This window comes from Arvicanthis niloticus, chromosome 7 (assembly GCF_011762505.2).
Source record: "Arvicanthis niloticus isolate mArvNil1 chromosome 7, mArvNil1.pat.X, whole genome shotgun sequence".
Taxonomy (NCBI): domain Eukaryota; kingdom Metazoa; phylum Chordata; class Mammalia; order Rodentia; family Muridae; genus Arvicanthis; species Arvicanthis niloticus.
Genome location: NC_047664.1, coordinates 43482944 through 43500128, shown reverse-complemented (window position 1 = coordinate 43500128; position 17185 = coordinate 43482944). Strand labels below are relative to the sequence as shown.

Sequence of the window (17185 nt, the reverse complement as noted above, 5' to 3'; positions counted from 1 at the left end):
TTCTCCCATCACCACTGTCTAGTCCATAATCCCTACTCTACCCATGCCATATGGGTGGAGCCTAGCTTCTCCTGTCTGTTCCTCCATAGCTGCTCCCATCAGCCTCCTAACCTGACCATAGACCCATTTTATCACTGAATGGTCCAGTCAACTTGTCTACTGCCATTTCTCTCAATCATATCCTGTATGCACTGTCATTCTGTCCCTTAGCTTATGGACAATGGCAAGGGCCCTCGGAGAAGTATTTTAAGAAGTATCTAACTTGATCTGGAGAAATCTGTCAAACAAACACACCAGGGGGTCCCCTGCCCTACCATCTCATCCCTTGGCTTCTGAAGAGGGCCCTCAGTCTGCATGAGACACATTTCCTTCTGTCTCCTTACTGGCCAACCACTCTGGGGATGGTGTAAGCAGCTACAAGTGTGAACACTGGATCAACTTTAGACTTGTGAACATACTGGGTGGCCTCACCTCATTTTTCTGATTCTCAGTCCCCCCACCCCCATTCTCTGTATAATGGAATAATGCTAAGCTCAGTCAATGGCAGCAGAAGGACAAATCTAACAAAACTCCTCCGGTGGCCACAACAAGCAAGGTGAATGCTGACTACGAGCAAACACAAGGGGTTGACTATGAACACCCTCACTGACAGCGCCAACCCCTCGTGCACAGCTCTGTGCTTTCAGTTAGGGAACAAATTGTTCATTTATTTTGTCTCTCTCTGCATAGCAATTTTTTTAAGACCATGCTTTCATTATCTTCCCAGCATCCATCACTAGTCTCAGTAACTACAAGGAGCTCAGACAAGGTTTGCAATGCCTGCTGGTCTTCAGCTGTGTGATCCCATTCACATCCTGGCACAGAGGGGCCAGTGAGTTACCAGAAGCCATTCAGCTACAGTGGTTAGGAGAGAGCTAAGAGGTGACATTAAGTACTTTTGGCTTATTTTCCCAAGCAATGGATGAAACCAACTAATATCCGTAGCAAAATTTTAAGCACTTCCTTGTAAAACAGCAACAAAAGATTGATAAATTAAACAAAGGCACCATTCTCTTAGACAGAGATATTGGATGGTAATGACTCCATAGACATATTTATGGTGAAAATGGAAGAATTGGGAGTTTATAACAATTTTGAGTAGGCAAATGTTGGAGAGGAGATGAAAAACCTTTCACAGGTGCAGAAGGTGATCGACATCCCAGAGAGGAGGAATCATCTCTATCTGCTGAATTCTTTCAAACAATAAAGAGTTGAGTAAATGTATCCCTGAGTGCAAAGCCTTGCTATAATGACACACAGATCATTATGCAGATTCCACCATGGCACTCGAGTATGACAGTTTTCCATAGTTCACACAGACCATGAAAGACACAGGAATTGCTGTACGCAGTTTCCCTTTCGTCTTTACCAGCTCCCCAAATACTCTGAAGCTGTAAACTCCATTAGGAGCCACCTCTACAAACTAAAGGGCAAATTACATGGCTTGAAGGCAGGAGGTGTCAGCTCCCGCAGGAGCCCCCTGTTCGTTCTGCATATTAACAAATCACTTCTCTGCGGCTGAAGCTTGCTTATATGTAAAGTTAAAAATAATGCCTGTATCGCAAGTCGGATTCTGAGACTGAATGAGGTCATGATTGTTAGGCTTTGGGAGAGCATGAAGCACTGCGAATGTGTAATGGGATCCCACCTAAACCCTACTTCCAAACCATTGGTAATCCCAGGGTCTCTGTAAATTCAAACTGGATGCTTTTCTGGCATTGGAGTGCAACCTAGATTTTAGTAAGGGTTCATCACTCCAGCTACTGTTTTAGCTGCAGTGATGTTGGCTTCCTTTAGAAGAAGCTATCAACCCATTGTGTTTGCTGCATATTATGAAGGCAGGTGCATTATATAGACCATGTAATAACCATTTCAATTAGCACTCACTTCAATCCTGAAGTAGACACTTTCCTTCTATCTCATTTCACATTAAATCCTGCCATGTCCCTTCCTTCTGCCAAACTTGCTTCTTCTCTAATCTCTGCTAAAATTAAATTGTTCATACCATGAGGCCACTAAAGTCCTCCAGATGAAGAGGATCAAAGGGAAAGAGAGAGTTTAAGGAATTGGTTCATTAAAAGGCTGAAAGTCAAAAGGCCCCTGAGCTGCGAAATCAGCCAACTACAAAGTAGGAAGGGCCCAGGGCAGAGCTCCTGTCAGAATCCAGGGTCCCAAGAACCAAGGGAACTGATAGTAAAGGAGTCAGCAACTCTGAGACTAGAGAAGAGCTGATGTGTCAACCCATTTTACTCTGGAGGCTGAAAAACACCAATTCAAGCAAGCAAAGCAAAACCATTTTCTCCTACTCAGTCTTTTTATTCCATTCTTGTGTTGAAATGATTGGAGAAGCCCACAGCCACCCAAGCAGGGAAGACAATAAATATAAATCTCACTAAGGAATGCCTTTGTAGGCACACCAGAATAACACTTAACCAAATATGGCCACCGCATAATAGACCAAGTTAACACATAAAATTAACCACAGCGGTAAACAGGTAAGCGTCAGGGTGTTGCCTATGTGCAGTGGAGCTGCTCAATCCTCCCTTGACGGATCTGGTTATAGAGAGTAAATATCTGAGAAGTCTGAGGACTTGGGAGCTCTGTCAAGGGACAGAAGGCACAGGTGGATCTGAATACGAAAGGAGAAAAGCTAAGAACACCAGGGACAAAATTAGCTTCACAGACTTTCTGAAGTTTGACCAAATCTGTCTCTCATGCATGGCACAGTTTACTTTCCCATTATCCACCTGATTCCTTGCTTACATATTCATTTAGCAGCCAACAGTGACTGAGGGAGTTATAATGGGGACAGGGACTAAGAATCAACTCAAGTATGGACCTTGCCCACAGGGTACCTCTAGAAAACATGTTTTAAACACCTTGAATGTGCTGTGTGCATGAAGTTCTAGAATTGGTAGTTTGAAAGTTGTGTTGTTACCCATCCCCAGCTCACCACTATCAAAGACTCTAAAATGATCCCCATAACCTTGCAGTGTGTAACCACATAGCTAGAGAACTCATGAATGGTCTCCAGGGCTAGCATGTCCTTGTGGCATTGATAAGGATCATAACTGGGAACTGAAATCTTTCTCTTGCAGTTTATAACTGCTCTCAATTATACATAACTCCAGTTCCAAGGAATCTGACATTCTCCTCTAACTTCCACAAAAACCTAGTTCTCCTACCTAGCAGCCACATCCGAAAGGTTTCACACCCTCCCCCCCCAATTGGTGTCATCAACTAGAAAACAGGTATTCCTAACATGAGCTTCGGGAAGCATTTTAGACCCAAACTCTAAAACATACTCAATTCCTATCCCCAGGGTCTAGTACGATGATTATAAGAATATTTATTTTTAATGTAGTTAAATTATCTCACATGCTATGACTTTTTTGTAATTAGCTTCATTTTATTGCCACAACTCACAAAAATTGAAGCAAGAATCCCTACTGCCAATAAAGAAAAACAATTTGAGAAGAAATAATGTGGTTTGCTCAATGTTCTCAAGCTGTAAAGAGTCAGGGTGGGTTGTGGAGCCATTTCTGTGTAACTAACTAGTTCATTCTCTACCACATTCGGCTATTTGTGAAAAAAAAAAAAATCTAAAGAGAGAAAAAAAGTAAAACCCAAAGTTTTCTCTCTGTACACAGTGTCCCCTCTGACCACTTAAAGGATGTTCTCAGGAATGAGGAGCCATTCTTGTGGGGCTCTTGAACTTCGGAGGGAGTGATTTCAGGAAAGATGAAGGAAGTGAGTTTTCACCTCTCCCTCTTCTCCCACTCCCTACCATAATTGCGTTTTCATTGCACTTTACCTGTAAGTACCATCAATGACTTCTTTTGCTCACCAACAGAAATGATGGAATAGCATCTCCTAGATGCCTGACAGCTCCTGAGGGCCCTCCGAAGTAGGTCAGCCATGCAGAGTCTTAAAACATCATCACAGTTGCCAAGGAGCTCCTGCCTGCTTGAGCTCCAATGATGTTGGATTCCTCAGCAGTTTCTTTACAGGTAACCTCAGGGTGGGAGCAGACTCGGGCCAGTGTCTAGAAGGTTCTGCATGGGTGCTCTGAAGTCACTCATGGCAGTTCGGGGGAGTCAGTGAATTCCTCCTGAAGTGGTCTCCCTCAAGCATTACGGTTGCTCACGTGTCTGGAAACATTCATTCAGTGAGAGCAGCAAATGTCCCTTAGGTTGAGGGATGGAAAATCAGTTTCCTATTCCAAACTAAAGATTTTGCTGCTGTTAGAGGCAAATAAAATGTCAGGTATTGTTCACAAACCCTGCCCTTCTTCCCCAGTCCACCCTACACTGGGGCATTTGTTCTTAGATTATAAAGTACATATGAATCACTAAAAGGCTTATATACAAGGGCTCTAAAGTTGAAATGTTGATTCTCATCACTGTTCGGGGGGGGGGGGGGGTGCTGCAATGTGTATTTTTAACAAGTGACCTAGTTAGTCTGGAGTTGTCAATATAATTTACAGGGAAACTATTCTAACCTGAATTTACCAGAAAATACAGTCTAAAGTATTAAGGCTGGATACTTGATTAACAACAAGGTCCTAAGAAAGCCAGACTGAGGGGGAAAATGGGCCACTATAAAAAGATGACAATGAACTGTCTGTTCTGTATCTTACCTGAGTAATTGCTCCACTTCACAATCTTGTGGTGTCATCTTCCTAGGTCTTGATGGGACATTATGTCCCAAAGAGTCCTTGAGAAGATGAAAGGACAACAGCTCAAATCTCTCAATGCCAAACTCATAGAATGCAATGCTCCCAAAATTAACTTTTATTTTCCTTACACATGGGCTGTGGGTCCTGCTCTGGGCGATGCCACAGTACTAGCTCGGTAGTCTGTGGTTGTTGCTCAATGGTCCAGCTGTGAACATTATACTGTGAAGTAGGAATGAAATGGGTGCAGCACAAAGCCCAGGTAGACAATGACTGTAGTCAGAACTATGCCTGTCTATACAGAATGCCAAGGCCAAAGTAATGCAAACACAAAAGGGTTCATGTATCCTAAATGATGCCGACTCTCTTATTTCATCTACTGTCTTCTTTTACCTTTCTGACTGTGATGGTTGATCTTCATTGTGAACTTGACTGAATTTAGAATCATGTAGGATGACACACAGATCTCTGGAAATGTCTACAGAGCTGTCTCTGGAGAGGTTTAACTAAGGAAATAACACCTACCCTGAATGTGGGCTGTAGCATCCCATAAGCTGGAGAAGGAGGTTGAATAAAAAGGAGAAAGTTTGCTGACTGTTGACATCCCCTTCTTTCTGCTTCCTTATCTACCCAAATGTAAACAATTTCCCACCACCACGGGTTCAAGTATCTCATGCCTTCATCCCATCCCAGCCAGGACGGACTGTGTCCCCTCAACTGAGAACCAAGATAAATCATTCATTCTTTACATTGCTTCTTATTGGGTATTTAGTCACAGTGTCAAGAGAAACAACTCATGTACCAACTTCACCTCTTTACACAAAAGGAACTGGAGAATTCCATGACTGGAAAGCTGATCTGACTAGGCTGAGGGAAAGAAACTCCTGAGGGTGTGGTGAAGAGGAGAAAGCTTTATCCTGCTTTTCAATTCTTGCTTTAGTCACCAGAAGACCCAAAAGCCCTTTGAAGCTAAGACTGGCTTGTAGAGAAACAGGCATAGGGAGGTCACTGAGTTTAGCATTAAAAGCAATCTAGAGTAGATGAGTGTCTGGCTCAGTTATGACTGAGTTCAAGTCCACCCCAGGTCCTATCTGAGTTTATGGTTCAAGGACTTGTATATCTAAGCTCCTAAAAACAAAAATCAAAAAAGAAAACAAAACAAACAGAACAGATAATATCTACCAAGAAAATGCAGTATCTAGCAATAGGAGGCTAAGGGTGATTGCAATATTCAGAGGGATAAAGAGGCATATACTGTAGATGCTGAAGACCCTCTGCAGAATGCATTCATATCTGAGCTCTCTAAGGTTGTGGGTTAGGATCTGTTGTTGTTGTTTTTGTTTTGTATGTGAGAGCCACATAATAAGACTCATTTGTGTACCTCTAAAAAAGAAATAGAGAAAAAGAGAAAGACAGAAACAAAGAAAGACAGAAAGAAAGAAAGAAAGAAAGAGAAAAAAGGGAGGAAAAAAGGGAGGGAGGGAGGGAGGGAGGGAGGGAGGGAGGGAGGGAGGAAAGAAACAAAGAAAGAAACAAAGAAAGAAACAAAGAAAGAAACAAAGAAAGAAAAGATAGAAATTTCCAAATGGTATTTCAGAGTGACAAATCTATTGGTCTGTGTTCATTCATTATGGCTCCTGTGACAGGTACCATAAACCAGGTGGTTTTCACCAAAAGAAATGTATTTCAGAGGTGGGAGTCTAAAGTGAAGGTGTTGTCAAGGACACAGCATCCCAAACTATCCAGGAGGAGATATTTCCTGGCCTCATCCATCATTCAGAAGATAAGGAGATAGGTGTGACTTCATATACCCAAACTCTGTCTCCATGTTTACAGCCTTATTTGACTTGGATAGCTCTGTGTCTCTCTTCACTTTAGAAGTCAAATTGTTCAAGAACCATTTCATTGCCTCATCTTCTCTTTATGATATCTACAAAGACTAAATGTGATTTTTGAAAGATCACATTTAACACAATTGGCCTTAGGACTCCAGCACATTTCTTTGGAAGACACAATTTAATGCATAATAGGCTCCAAAGCCAAAGTGCCACTGGCAAATCCAGTCTTTAATTATACTCAATTTTTGTTACTCTGTCTTTTCTCTCATCAACACCATCAGAATCATTATCAAGCTGTTTTTACACATTCTCATCCTTTTTGTTCCCATTGTTAGAATGTGCTAGACTCAAGCACAGCCAAATAAAACAGCAGTCTTGCAAGCCCAATAGCTCACCCCCACCCCCACCCTGTGCAATCCATGCCCCAGAATTGCTGATACTTTCCAGATGAAATTGTTACCCATTTCCAACGGTCCTGTAATGGGACCCCTTGCAACCCCCAATGATGATTAGAGGAAGTATTCTATCCATATTGAACAATCTTTCAAGACAAGAGTTGTGCCTTCATCTGAGACCTAGCATCAACCATATGATAGCTTAATATTCAAACTATTTGGCATAAATTGGAAAATCTATTTAACTCTTTCTTTTTCTCCTTTCCATCTGCTAATTTACATGGCTGGCTAGGAAGTGATCAGAACAGATTGTGAGCAGCAAAGAGAGAGCCCCAGCCTGGCCAAGCTTGTGTCATTCTGTATTAATTTTTTCCCTGAGCACAAGATATGTGCGTAGGGATGATCTATGGGGCATATTTGTATAGAAACAATACCCTAGTGTTTGTGAAGCACTTCACTAAAGAACATTTCCAGTTCTCTCTTTAAAGTACCTAGAATTCCTACTATAATAAACAAACAAACAAACCTTTCTTTAGGACCCAAGTTTCCCTTTATACACTATCTGATTATTTGAATAATTTTTAATTTAATTTTTATTTTTAACTGCCATAAAGTATTGAGTTTATTACTTCTTGCTCTTCTTTTTTACTCCATGCCCCTCCTACTTCTTACTCTACTATCCCTAGTAGGCTTCTTTCCAGCTTCATGTCACATGAGCTCAATTTCCCTTCCTCCATCCTCAAAAAAAAAAACCTTTCTCCTGTCATGATCCCCTTTCTAGTTTCATGACCTATATTCACACACACACACACACACACACACACACACACACACACCAAGGGCTGCAGAGATAGAGAGACAGCTTGGTCACAAAAATGCCTTCTATCATAAGGACCTAAGTTCAGAACACAAGATATCTTTGCATGTCCACATTCATCTGGTAACCCAAACATGGGTTAGGGGGAAGAGAGAGAGATACAGTATTCCTGAAACTCATTAGATCATTAACAGGCAGTCTGGTAGAATAGAAAAACTCCAGGTACACTAACAGACTGTCTCAAAAAGTGAGGTGAAGTACAATCCAGAAAGATAGCCAACATTAACTTCTGGCTTCCACATACATATATGCACTTGTATATACAACACACATACATACATACATACATACATACATACATACATACATACATGCAAAGAGTGAGTGAGAGAAAGTGAAGAGAGAAAGAGAGAGAGAACTGGAATCCACATATGAAAGAATTCTGGGTCAGATTATCTTGCTTAATATAACACTTTTCAGATTCATCCATTCTCCTACAAATTTTAGAATTTAATTTCTCTTTGTAGCTGAATAAAATTATATTGTGTATACATATCACATTTTCATCATTCACTCATCTGTTAATGGACATTGTCTTGGGATTTTATCACTGTGACGATACACCATGACCAAGGCAGATCTTATAAAGGCGAACATTTAATTAGAGCTGGCTTACAGTTTCAGAGGCTTAGTCAATTATTAGCATAGCAGGAAGCATGACAGCCTGCAGGCATACATGATGCAAGAGGAGCCAACAGTTCTATATCTTGTTCTGAAGGCAGCCAGGAGGAGACTATGCCACACTGGACAGAGCTTGAACATAGGAAAGCTCAAAGTCCACCCCCACAGTGATGCACTTCCTCCAACAAGGCCACACCTACCCCAAAAAGGCTACACATTCTAATAGTGCCGTTCTCTGTGGCACTATTCAAACACATGGGGGGATGAACCTATTCAAACCACCACATTCCACTCCTAGGCCTCCACAAGCTTATAACCATAACATGATGCAAAACTCATTTAGTCCAACTTCAAAAGTCCCCACAGTCTATGACAGCCTTGACAATGTTTAAAAGTTCAGAGTTCAAAGTCTCTTTTGAGATTCATACAATCTCTTAACTGTAGCCCCTTATAAAATTAAAATAAAAAACAGGTCACCTACTTTCAACTTCACAAAATACACGTTACCACTCCAAAATGTCACAGTGAGGAAATACTGAACCAAATTAAGAACAAAAACCAGCTGGACAAACTTGAAACTCTGCATCTCCATGTCTGATGTCTAACTCCTTTCAGTTTCAAAGGAACTTCAACTTTACAGTTTCTTGTTCCAATGTCTAAGATCCATATATTATCTTCTGGGCTCCTCCAAATTGCTTGAGTCACTTCTCTAGCTCTGCCCTCTGTAGCACTCTAGATTCTGGCTGACTCCACTCCATGTTATTGCTGTTCTTGGTGACCATCCCATGGCACTGGTGTTTTCAGTATGCTGGTGTCTTCTGCTGAAACTAGGCTTCACTAATTGCCTCTCATAGACTCATGTTCATGGTATCAAGCCTCAACTTCTTTGCATGACCCCTTCAGTACTGGGTTGTGCCATAACCAATGGCCTTTCCTGATCTCTCACAGTGCCAAGCCTCAGCTGCTCTCCATGACTCCTTCATGCCTTCAAAACCGGAACCACCTGGATGATTCTTAGACATTACCATGACCCGCTGCCAGCACAACATCGATCTCTGGACCACAGCCTCTTTGTGCTCTCAGAAAACACTTCCCAGAAGATTTTGCCTCACCATTAGTTTCTTAGCTCCAGATAACTAGCATCAATTGTCCCAGTAACCCCTTCTATTCTTGACTCTAAAGCCAGAGCCACATGGTTAAAGCTGCTGAATTCTACTGTTTCCTAGGTCTGAAACATGGACCTTTTGTTCTAATATATCTTCACCAACTTTCTGTTTTCAGTGATTTCCTTTACTGCCTAATCTGAGCTGTCCTGGAACTTGGTCAGTAGACTGACCTTTAACTCAGAGATCTGCCTGCTTCTGTTTCCTGAGTGCTGCGATTAAAGGCATGTACCACCATGACTGGAACTAAGCTTTCCTTTAATTCCTTTTCACAAGATCTTTGTAAGTTCTACATTGTAGCTCATTCCAGATATAGTCAAGTTGATGACTGGAAATAGTCATCAAAATCCATCCCTTGTCAATTTGATACACAATCATATATCCTTATGTCCAAATGAAAGCATTAACCAGGTCATAATAATGCCTAACATGGTGTAACTATCCCTCTTACAAATGCCATTGGATAAACAATAAGCTTAGCTAGGTGGAATCTTGCCCTAAGGCCACCACCACCTTAATCCCATTTAATATCCTTAAACAGAGTATTTAGCTCCATTCCACTTCTTGATGCCCTTCAATCCTTGAAGAATACATTTTGTATTTTTCCTTTCTAAGTTTGCTAGGCTTGATCAAAATGTTCTTCATAAGAGTAAACCACAGGACAGTCAATGCTAGACTTTGTTTGAAATTTCCTTTGTCAATGTAATTAATCTAAACCGCTTCACTTTAGAGCCTCAGGCAGACTCTTCATACAAGGGCAAAAAGAAGCCATATTCTTCACCAAAATACCACAAGAATGGTCTCTAGGCAACATACTAAAATTCTTCTCTGAAAACTTTTGAGCCAAGTCCCCACAGTTCAAATCATCCTCACGAAACTGTACTCCATGTTCTTGCTAGGATGGCCATTTAAGATAGGCTTAAATCATTCCATTGCTTTCCTAATTCAAAAGCCCCAAATCAACATTACTCCAAACAAGAGCATAGACAGGCCTATCATAGAGATACCCAAATCCCTGACATCACTTTGTGTTAGGTTTTCTTGCTGTGACAAAATATCATGACCAAAAAGCAAGTTGAGGGGAAAAAGATCTATTGGGTTTACATTTCAAGATTATAATACATCATTGGAAGAAATCAGGACAGGAACACAAGCAGGGCTGGAACCTGGAGGCAGATGATACAGGACAGAGGCCATAGAGGATTGTCCTTACTGGCTTGCTACACACAGCTTGCTCAACCTGCTTTCTTAAAGAATCCAGGACCACCACCCCAGAGATGGTACCACCCTTCATGGGCAGGGCCCTTCCCCATTGATCACTAACTCAGAAAATGCCTTACAGCTGGATCTCATGGAGGCATTTCTCAACTGAGGCTCTGTCCACTTTGATGACTCTAATTTGTGTCAAGTTGACTCATAAAACCAGCCAGTACAACTGAGATGTCGGCACAAGGTACAACCTTGGACATCTCTGGACAGACATCTAGGCTAATTACAATTCCTGGTTATTGAATATAGTGAAACAATAGCGATAGATATGCAAATATATGATAGAATGTAAAGTCCTCCTCTTTCACAACGATCCTTGAACCTTGGTTGAACCATGACCCATTTAGAGCACAGTCTCTTATTATCTAAATGTTGACTAGCTGTGGATCTCTGTATAAATCATCATATACTGCAAAATAAGCTTCTCTGGGGAGGGTTGAGAGATAAGAATGTAAGGGGACACTTTAATACTATACAAAGTTATCAGAATAACAGTATTGGGTTCTCCCCTAGGGTCTATGACTTACTCACTCACAGGTTCTTTTGGCTCAAATAACAATGGCAGACATGAGTGGAGCATCGTTAAATCTGATAAGAAAGAAGTTGGTCACTTCCATAACATCTGTACCACTGTTATGCCAGTAGCCAAATCTTGCCAAGCCAGTCATGACTGTAGCTAACAGGAATCACAACTGGGAAAGACAAGACGACCAAATATTTTTCCCCAATAGTATAACTAGAACTTTTCAGCATTGTGAAAGCTAACATATATGCATGATGCTTATAGGTCAGTACCAGCTTAATTTCTCCATGCCCTGACTCAAGCACGAGGTCTTTAGCAATAGGGACTTACCATCAAGTTCAAGAAAGTAACCAAGAGCAATAGCAACAACCTGTAATGCATGGGGGCAGGGGTATTATGGGACCTTACTGACCAATTCCAACTTAGAAAGTGTTACCCACACCTGGCACTGGGCCTTTCTTGAGATTATTTTCATTTCATTGTTAGTGCCTGCACATATGCACGAGAACCACATGAGTCCAGATGTCCACAGAGACCAGAAGCATCAGATCCCATGAAACTGAACTTACAGGCAGTTGTAAATCAATATGTGGGTGCTGGAAACTGAACTTAGGTCCTCTGCAAAAAATCAGCAGGTATTCTTCCCTGTTAAGCCACCTCTTCATCTCCAGCCTCTTGGCTTTTTAGTTGAAATGTCCACACTCATTTTACAATGGCTGCAGTGACATGTACAGAAAAGATCATTAGCTAAGGGGCCATGTTCCTACAGTTTCTAAAGAGACCCCCAGAATTAGAAAGTGTTTACCTAACATGGGATCCATGTAAAAAACTTGAAACTTAGAATCCAGTCTCAGCCCATCTGCTGACTAGAATTCAGTGCTGATGCTTCACTTCACAGTGCCTTTGCTTCCTTCGTTCCAAGACCAAAAAAGTAAGGGCTGGGACAAGTGTTCTGAAGGTTGGAAATGAGAGACCATCCTTGCTCAGTGTTCCACCAGTTCCAGGGTCCAGATGAGATTCTTTAATAAGTGTCTTTGAGTCTCAAAAATTATACTAATGGTGGGGGTGCGCTGTAACCTAAAGTTCAAATGAAGTAAAGCATGGTGTCGGCTAGAGCTTGAAGTACTGCTCTACTCATACCAGCGACTAATGTTCCTGACTGCCCTAAAGACAGGAAAGTACCTTTGATTTCCTTCTCCTTTATACAGAGAGAGAGAGAGAGAGAGAGAGAGAGAGAGAGAGAGAGAGAGAGAAACAGACAGGCAGAGACAGACAGACAGAGTGAAGGAAAGAGGTGGGCAGTCCTGTCCCTCCATAACACCACAAATCTAGGTCCATCATGGGTATTCACCTTAGCCTCCTTCCTCTCCTTCTCTATTCTGAGTCTGTCTCCATCCTACCCACAGCCTGTTCGCCATGAGTGCTCACCCTGAGAGCCTATCATGGGATTCCTCAGCAATATTCCGTGCTAGTTTTCTTTTTCTTAATCCAACTCTTCCTTCAAGACCTGAATTCAGCCAGTGTGAGGACAGATGGTGTGGGGCCCTTTGCCCTGCCAATTTAGCAATCTTGGCAAGAACTGGGTCCTTGTGTGCAGGAGGGAGTGATTTTGCTTGCATAGTTTAAAAATACTACAGTGTTTTTAACCTCAGGGAAAAATGTTTGGCAAACAACCCATAGCAGATTTTTTTTTCTTGTGGATGATGTCACATCCCCAGCCAGATTTGTCTAAACAAGGCTCTGCTCAAGAAAAATGGCTAGCTCTGGGTATCGTTACCATGTAGCATTAAGAGACATGCCAAAAAGAGGTTTGGGTTAAGATGCTTGGGTCTGGCCTCTGTCTTAACTCTTCTCCAGTTCACTGTGAGGTCATTTACCTTGCTAGAGCTCTGTAGTCTCATGAACAGAAAACAACAAGTTTTAAGCTATAATCAGTTCAGTTCAGCAACTGCTGCGTTGTTTATTGTAATGGCATCTGGGGTGGTAAGTAAGACCACCACCAGCTAGGATCTTGTAATCAGTCATGCTTAAACTTAAAGGTTGGAGACCTCTCCTGGTATTCTTTTTGCTCAGCAATCTCTTCTTTCTGGGGTAATCCCCAGCTGCCTCCTTTTCTGCACCAAGATCTCATTAGGTTCACATGTTCCTTCTCCACAGATTCAAGCTCAAGTCATCTTGGGTAAATCCCCCAGTGCCCATGTCCTGACCAACCTCTTGTTTTATCCTGTTTCATTCTGTCATGGCACTGTGCTGTGTCTATTTTGTGTTTGTGTGCCATTGGCATTTCCCAAGGTTAAGCCATGGCCTGTTCCCATGCTATGTAGTAAGACAGAAGTGCCTATAGCCTCTAGTCCTCACAATGGGGACCTTGGAGGTAAATGACTCAATCACTCATCTTGGGAGGACTTGCAGCATTTGAATCTGCTTCTTCAAATGGGTAGCAAAAATAACAGCGGTGTCAGTCTAGACATACTGTTTATTATAGCACGTATCTATGTGAAGTGCCAGGAGCAAGTATTGACTCAACCGAAGTGCTGACACTTAACCCATGAGACCTTTCTAGAGAAGCTTGCTATAAGTTCAATAGTGGACTTGTGAACATGGTGTGAGGCAAAGATTTTAGGGAAGTTCTCTGTCTGAGATTTCTTCCCCTGGCAGCTCCAAAGGACTTAAACATGGGTGTAATACAGCCATTCTAGAAAACACATGTCAGAAATTGTGTTGTGCTCTGAACTGCCACACACACACACACACACACACACACACACACGGCCTTCAAGCTGTTGCAATGAGCACGCATATTCCATGTGTGCAAGGATTCTTCCTTTCTGTGGGATGCCTGGCCAGGGCAGCTAAGACAGCAACTGGAAACACCTTAAGATGCATAAGGATACACAATGTCCTCCAAGAGATGAGGCTCATTCAAATTTGAGCTTTTCTCCTGGTAACTACTTAACCTTTGTGAAAAGGATCCAGTGGTGTCTCAGAACCAGCTAAAGTTGAGCATGTCTGGAATCCAGCAGAGGAGAACACTTAAGCTTAAGTTCAAACCCAAATGCTCCCATTTGGAAGACACTACTGTGATGTGAAGAAGAGCACAGTTAGTTGTGGTGGGCTGAGGGTTCATAATGTGTGTCCTGGTACCACAGGATAGAACACAATTAGAGAAAGCTGAGTCCCTCTCTGACTTGCGCCCAGTGTCCAGCTGCCTGAGGCCCCAGTAATGAGCAGATGCTAAACTGTAATAAATCGGGAAAGCCAGTGCTAATTAACCCAGGTTCCACACAAGATTTCTCTTGCAGTTTTTTTTTTTTTTAAAGAGGATTTTGATCCACTGAGGAGACAGTACTCAGAAAAAGACAAGCTCTTCCAATAAACACCACACTTCTTCCTCAACGATGTCAACAACTGACTCATGTGTGCAGGGTATGAGTGCATGTGAGCTGCACGGTGTATGTGCAGCCCTTGACAGCAGCCCAAGACCAGCTGTCTGACAGGAGCCTGGACTTGGCAGGCAGCACCAGCTGCAAGAGGTGTCGGAGTGTTTGCCCAGAACTCTCTATTTCTTTTAACACTTAAACTCTTATTCCCAAAAGAAGAAGGAGGAGGAGGAGGAGGGTGGGGAGGGAAGGGGGAGGGGGAGGAGGGGAAGAGGGGAGGGGAGGAGGAGAATGAGGAGGGGGAAGGGAGAGGGGGAGGAGGAAGAAGAGAAGGAGGAGGAGGAGGAGGAGAAGGAAAAGGAGAAGAAGAAGAGGAGGAGGAGGAGGAGGAAGAATTGCAAAAAAATGAATATAGAACTAAGTTTGCAACTGCTCAGAGTACTTACTCACTAGAAATCTATTTCTAGAAATGCAGGAGCCAGGAAAACATTCTACATCACAGCTTTGGTATACCAAAATGTGACCTATATGGACAAAAGGTTTTTACAGAGTCGTAAGTTTAAAATCAGGTCATAGTGCGAGCCCTGACCCAGATTGCCTAGTTCCTTTAAGAAAGAGAAATTTGAACAGATGCATAGAGAATGCTGTGTGAAAAGAAAGACAGCCATCTATAAGCTTAGAAAATGCCAAATACAAGTCTCATCTCCCCCTCAACAGGCCCAGAAGAAACCAAAACTGCTTGATCTTGGACTTCCAGCTTCCAGAACTGGGAGACAATACATTTCTACTGTTTAAGACACTACTCTCTGTGGAACACTGGTGTGTAAAACCTAACGGACTTATACATGTCTAGACCAAAACAACAGACTGACTAACCTGACTCACCTGGCAGTAAACCCATGAAACAGACCTTCTATTAAGCCCCAGATGCAATAAAGGCTCATTGATAAAGAGAATGAATTGCTTGTATCTCTCTCAGCATCAGTTTTCACAATTGCAAAATGAAAAAAGGATATTCTTCTCACGTAGTTATTGGCAAATTAAATAAGTTGACACCTAAATCTGCTTAGGGCAATACTTGGCTCATAATTAACACCCCATAAGAGCTTATTTTAGTGTTCCTTCATTAAGTCAAAACCAGAGGTATGCTCCCCCCCCAAAAAAAAGAAATAAACTTCATTGAATTTATTCTAGATATTGTAGGAGTTCATTATAAAATTCAACATCAATTAACTCATCTAGGACCACTATAGTGGGTACTCTAGAGGACAGCTTAAACGGATTAAGATTAAGGAAGAAACAGATTGGCATATATTGAGTCTGTAATGTGTGCTCCAAAAATACTACATGATTTTTGTGCATGGATATGAGAATTACCTATGATCCCATTTTTAATAACAAACACAGCAAGAATAGAAGCCAACCACTTCTCTTCTGAGTCTGGGTGCTTTCTGAATCTTCCCTGAGAGGATGCATGTGTCTTAGGAGCTTAGGGAGTCATTGCAGTCACATATGTCCACTAGCAAACTCACTTTGAGTTGCTCAGCAGTCGGCTGTCACGTATTCTGATTCCTGTGAAGGGCTGCACATGAATCTGTTTGACGTAAGGTTAGCTTTAATAGCCTCCACACCTTCAAAGCTCATAACTCACAAAGAGGAAGTCTGGCCTGCTACAAGGCCAAACTGCCCAGGTCTGTGGCTGCATTTCTCAGAAAACCAAAACTAACAGGCACATACAAGGCGCTCTCTGCTGAAGGACTCTGCTGAGGGGAGAGAACATGTCAATCCTATCTTACATATTACCCTGAGTTCTCCAGGATGCGACCATGGACTCCCTTTCCAGGATCTAGCATCCCAACGCTGAGCCCTTGACTGAACGAAGGCTGAGCAGGTAAACTAAACGGAACTGTTCTGTCTTAGCATGGGTCTCTTGGTCCACACTGTCACAGTGATCATTAGAAAGGGCTTCACACAGACAAAGAAAAGGGTTTTTTTTGTTTTGTTTTGTTTTTTTTTTTTTAGCATGAAAGCCTGGACTTTTCATATACCATCAAATGGGCAAAAGAAAAGCCAGCTTCTTCAGCCCAGCTTTGAATACTCCTTCATTTTGCTAGGAAAGAACTCCAGGTGTCTTCCTGGAGAATAATGTAAGATTAAGGCTTTTCAGTATATTTTTCCTGGAGTTTAGACACCTCCACCCCTAAGCCTACGTTGCTAAAATCAAGAGACAAAGTCTGCTGCAGTGTTTTTAACCCCCATTGGAGGATTCCCCCTGGAAAGGCAGTCTCAGTAGAAAGGAGGCCATTCAAAGGAGAAAAGGAGAAGTGAACTCCTTCAGCCCTGGAGAAATTAGACAGAGAGAGAGAGAGAGAGAGAGAGAGAGAGAGAGAGAGAGAGAGAGAGAG

General features: G+C 42.2%; 1 protein-coding gene across 8 annotated transcripts in view; it reads left to right on the top strand.

Annotated features, from left to right (window-relative positions):
• Clnk (cytokine dependent hematopoietic cell linker) overlaps positions 1-17185 on the top strand; it is a 222710-nt gene that overhangs the window by 31766 nt on the left and 173759 nt on the right. For 4 of the 8 annotated variants that reach the window (XM_076938426.1, XM_076938424.1, XM_076938422.1 and 1 more), the window contains exon 2: positions 3893-4049. The exons of 2 other annotated variants lie outside the window; for them this stretch is intronic. In XM_076938426.1, the coding sequence (XP_076794541.1) occupies positions 4017-4049 (33 nt within the window). In that variant the 5' untranslated portion in view covers positions 3893-4016. Of the gene's footprint in view, positions 1-3892; positions 4050-16517; positions 16672-17185 lie in introns of those variants that run through there. 2 more of the 8 variants (XM_034509195.2, XM_076938428.1) reach the window with 2 other exon arrangements.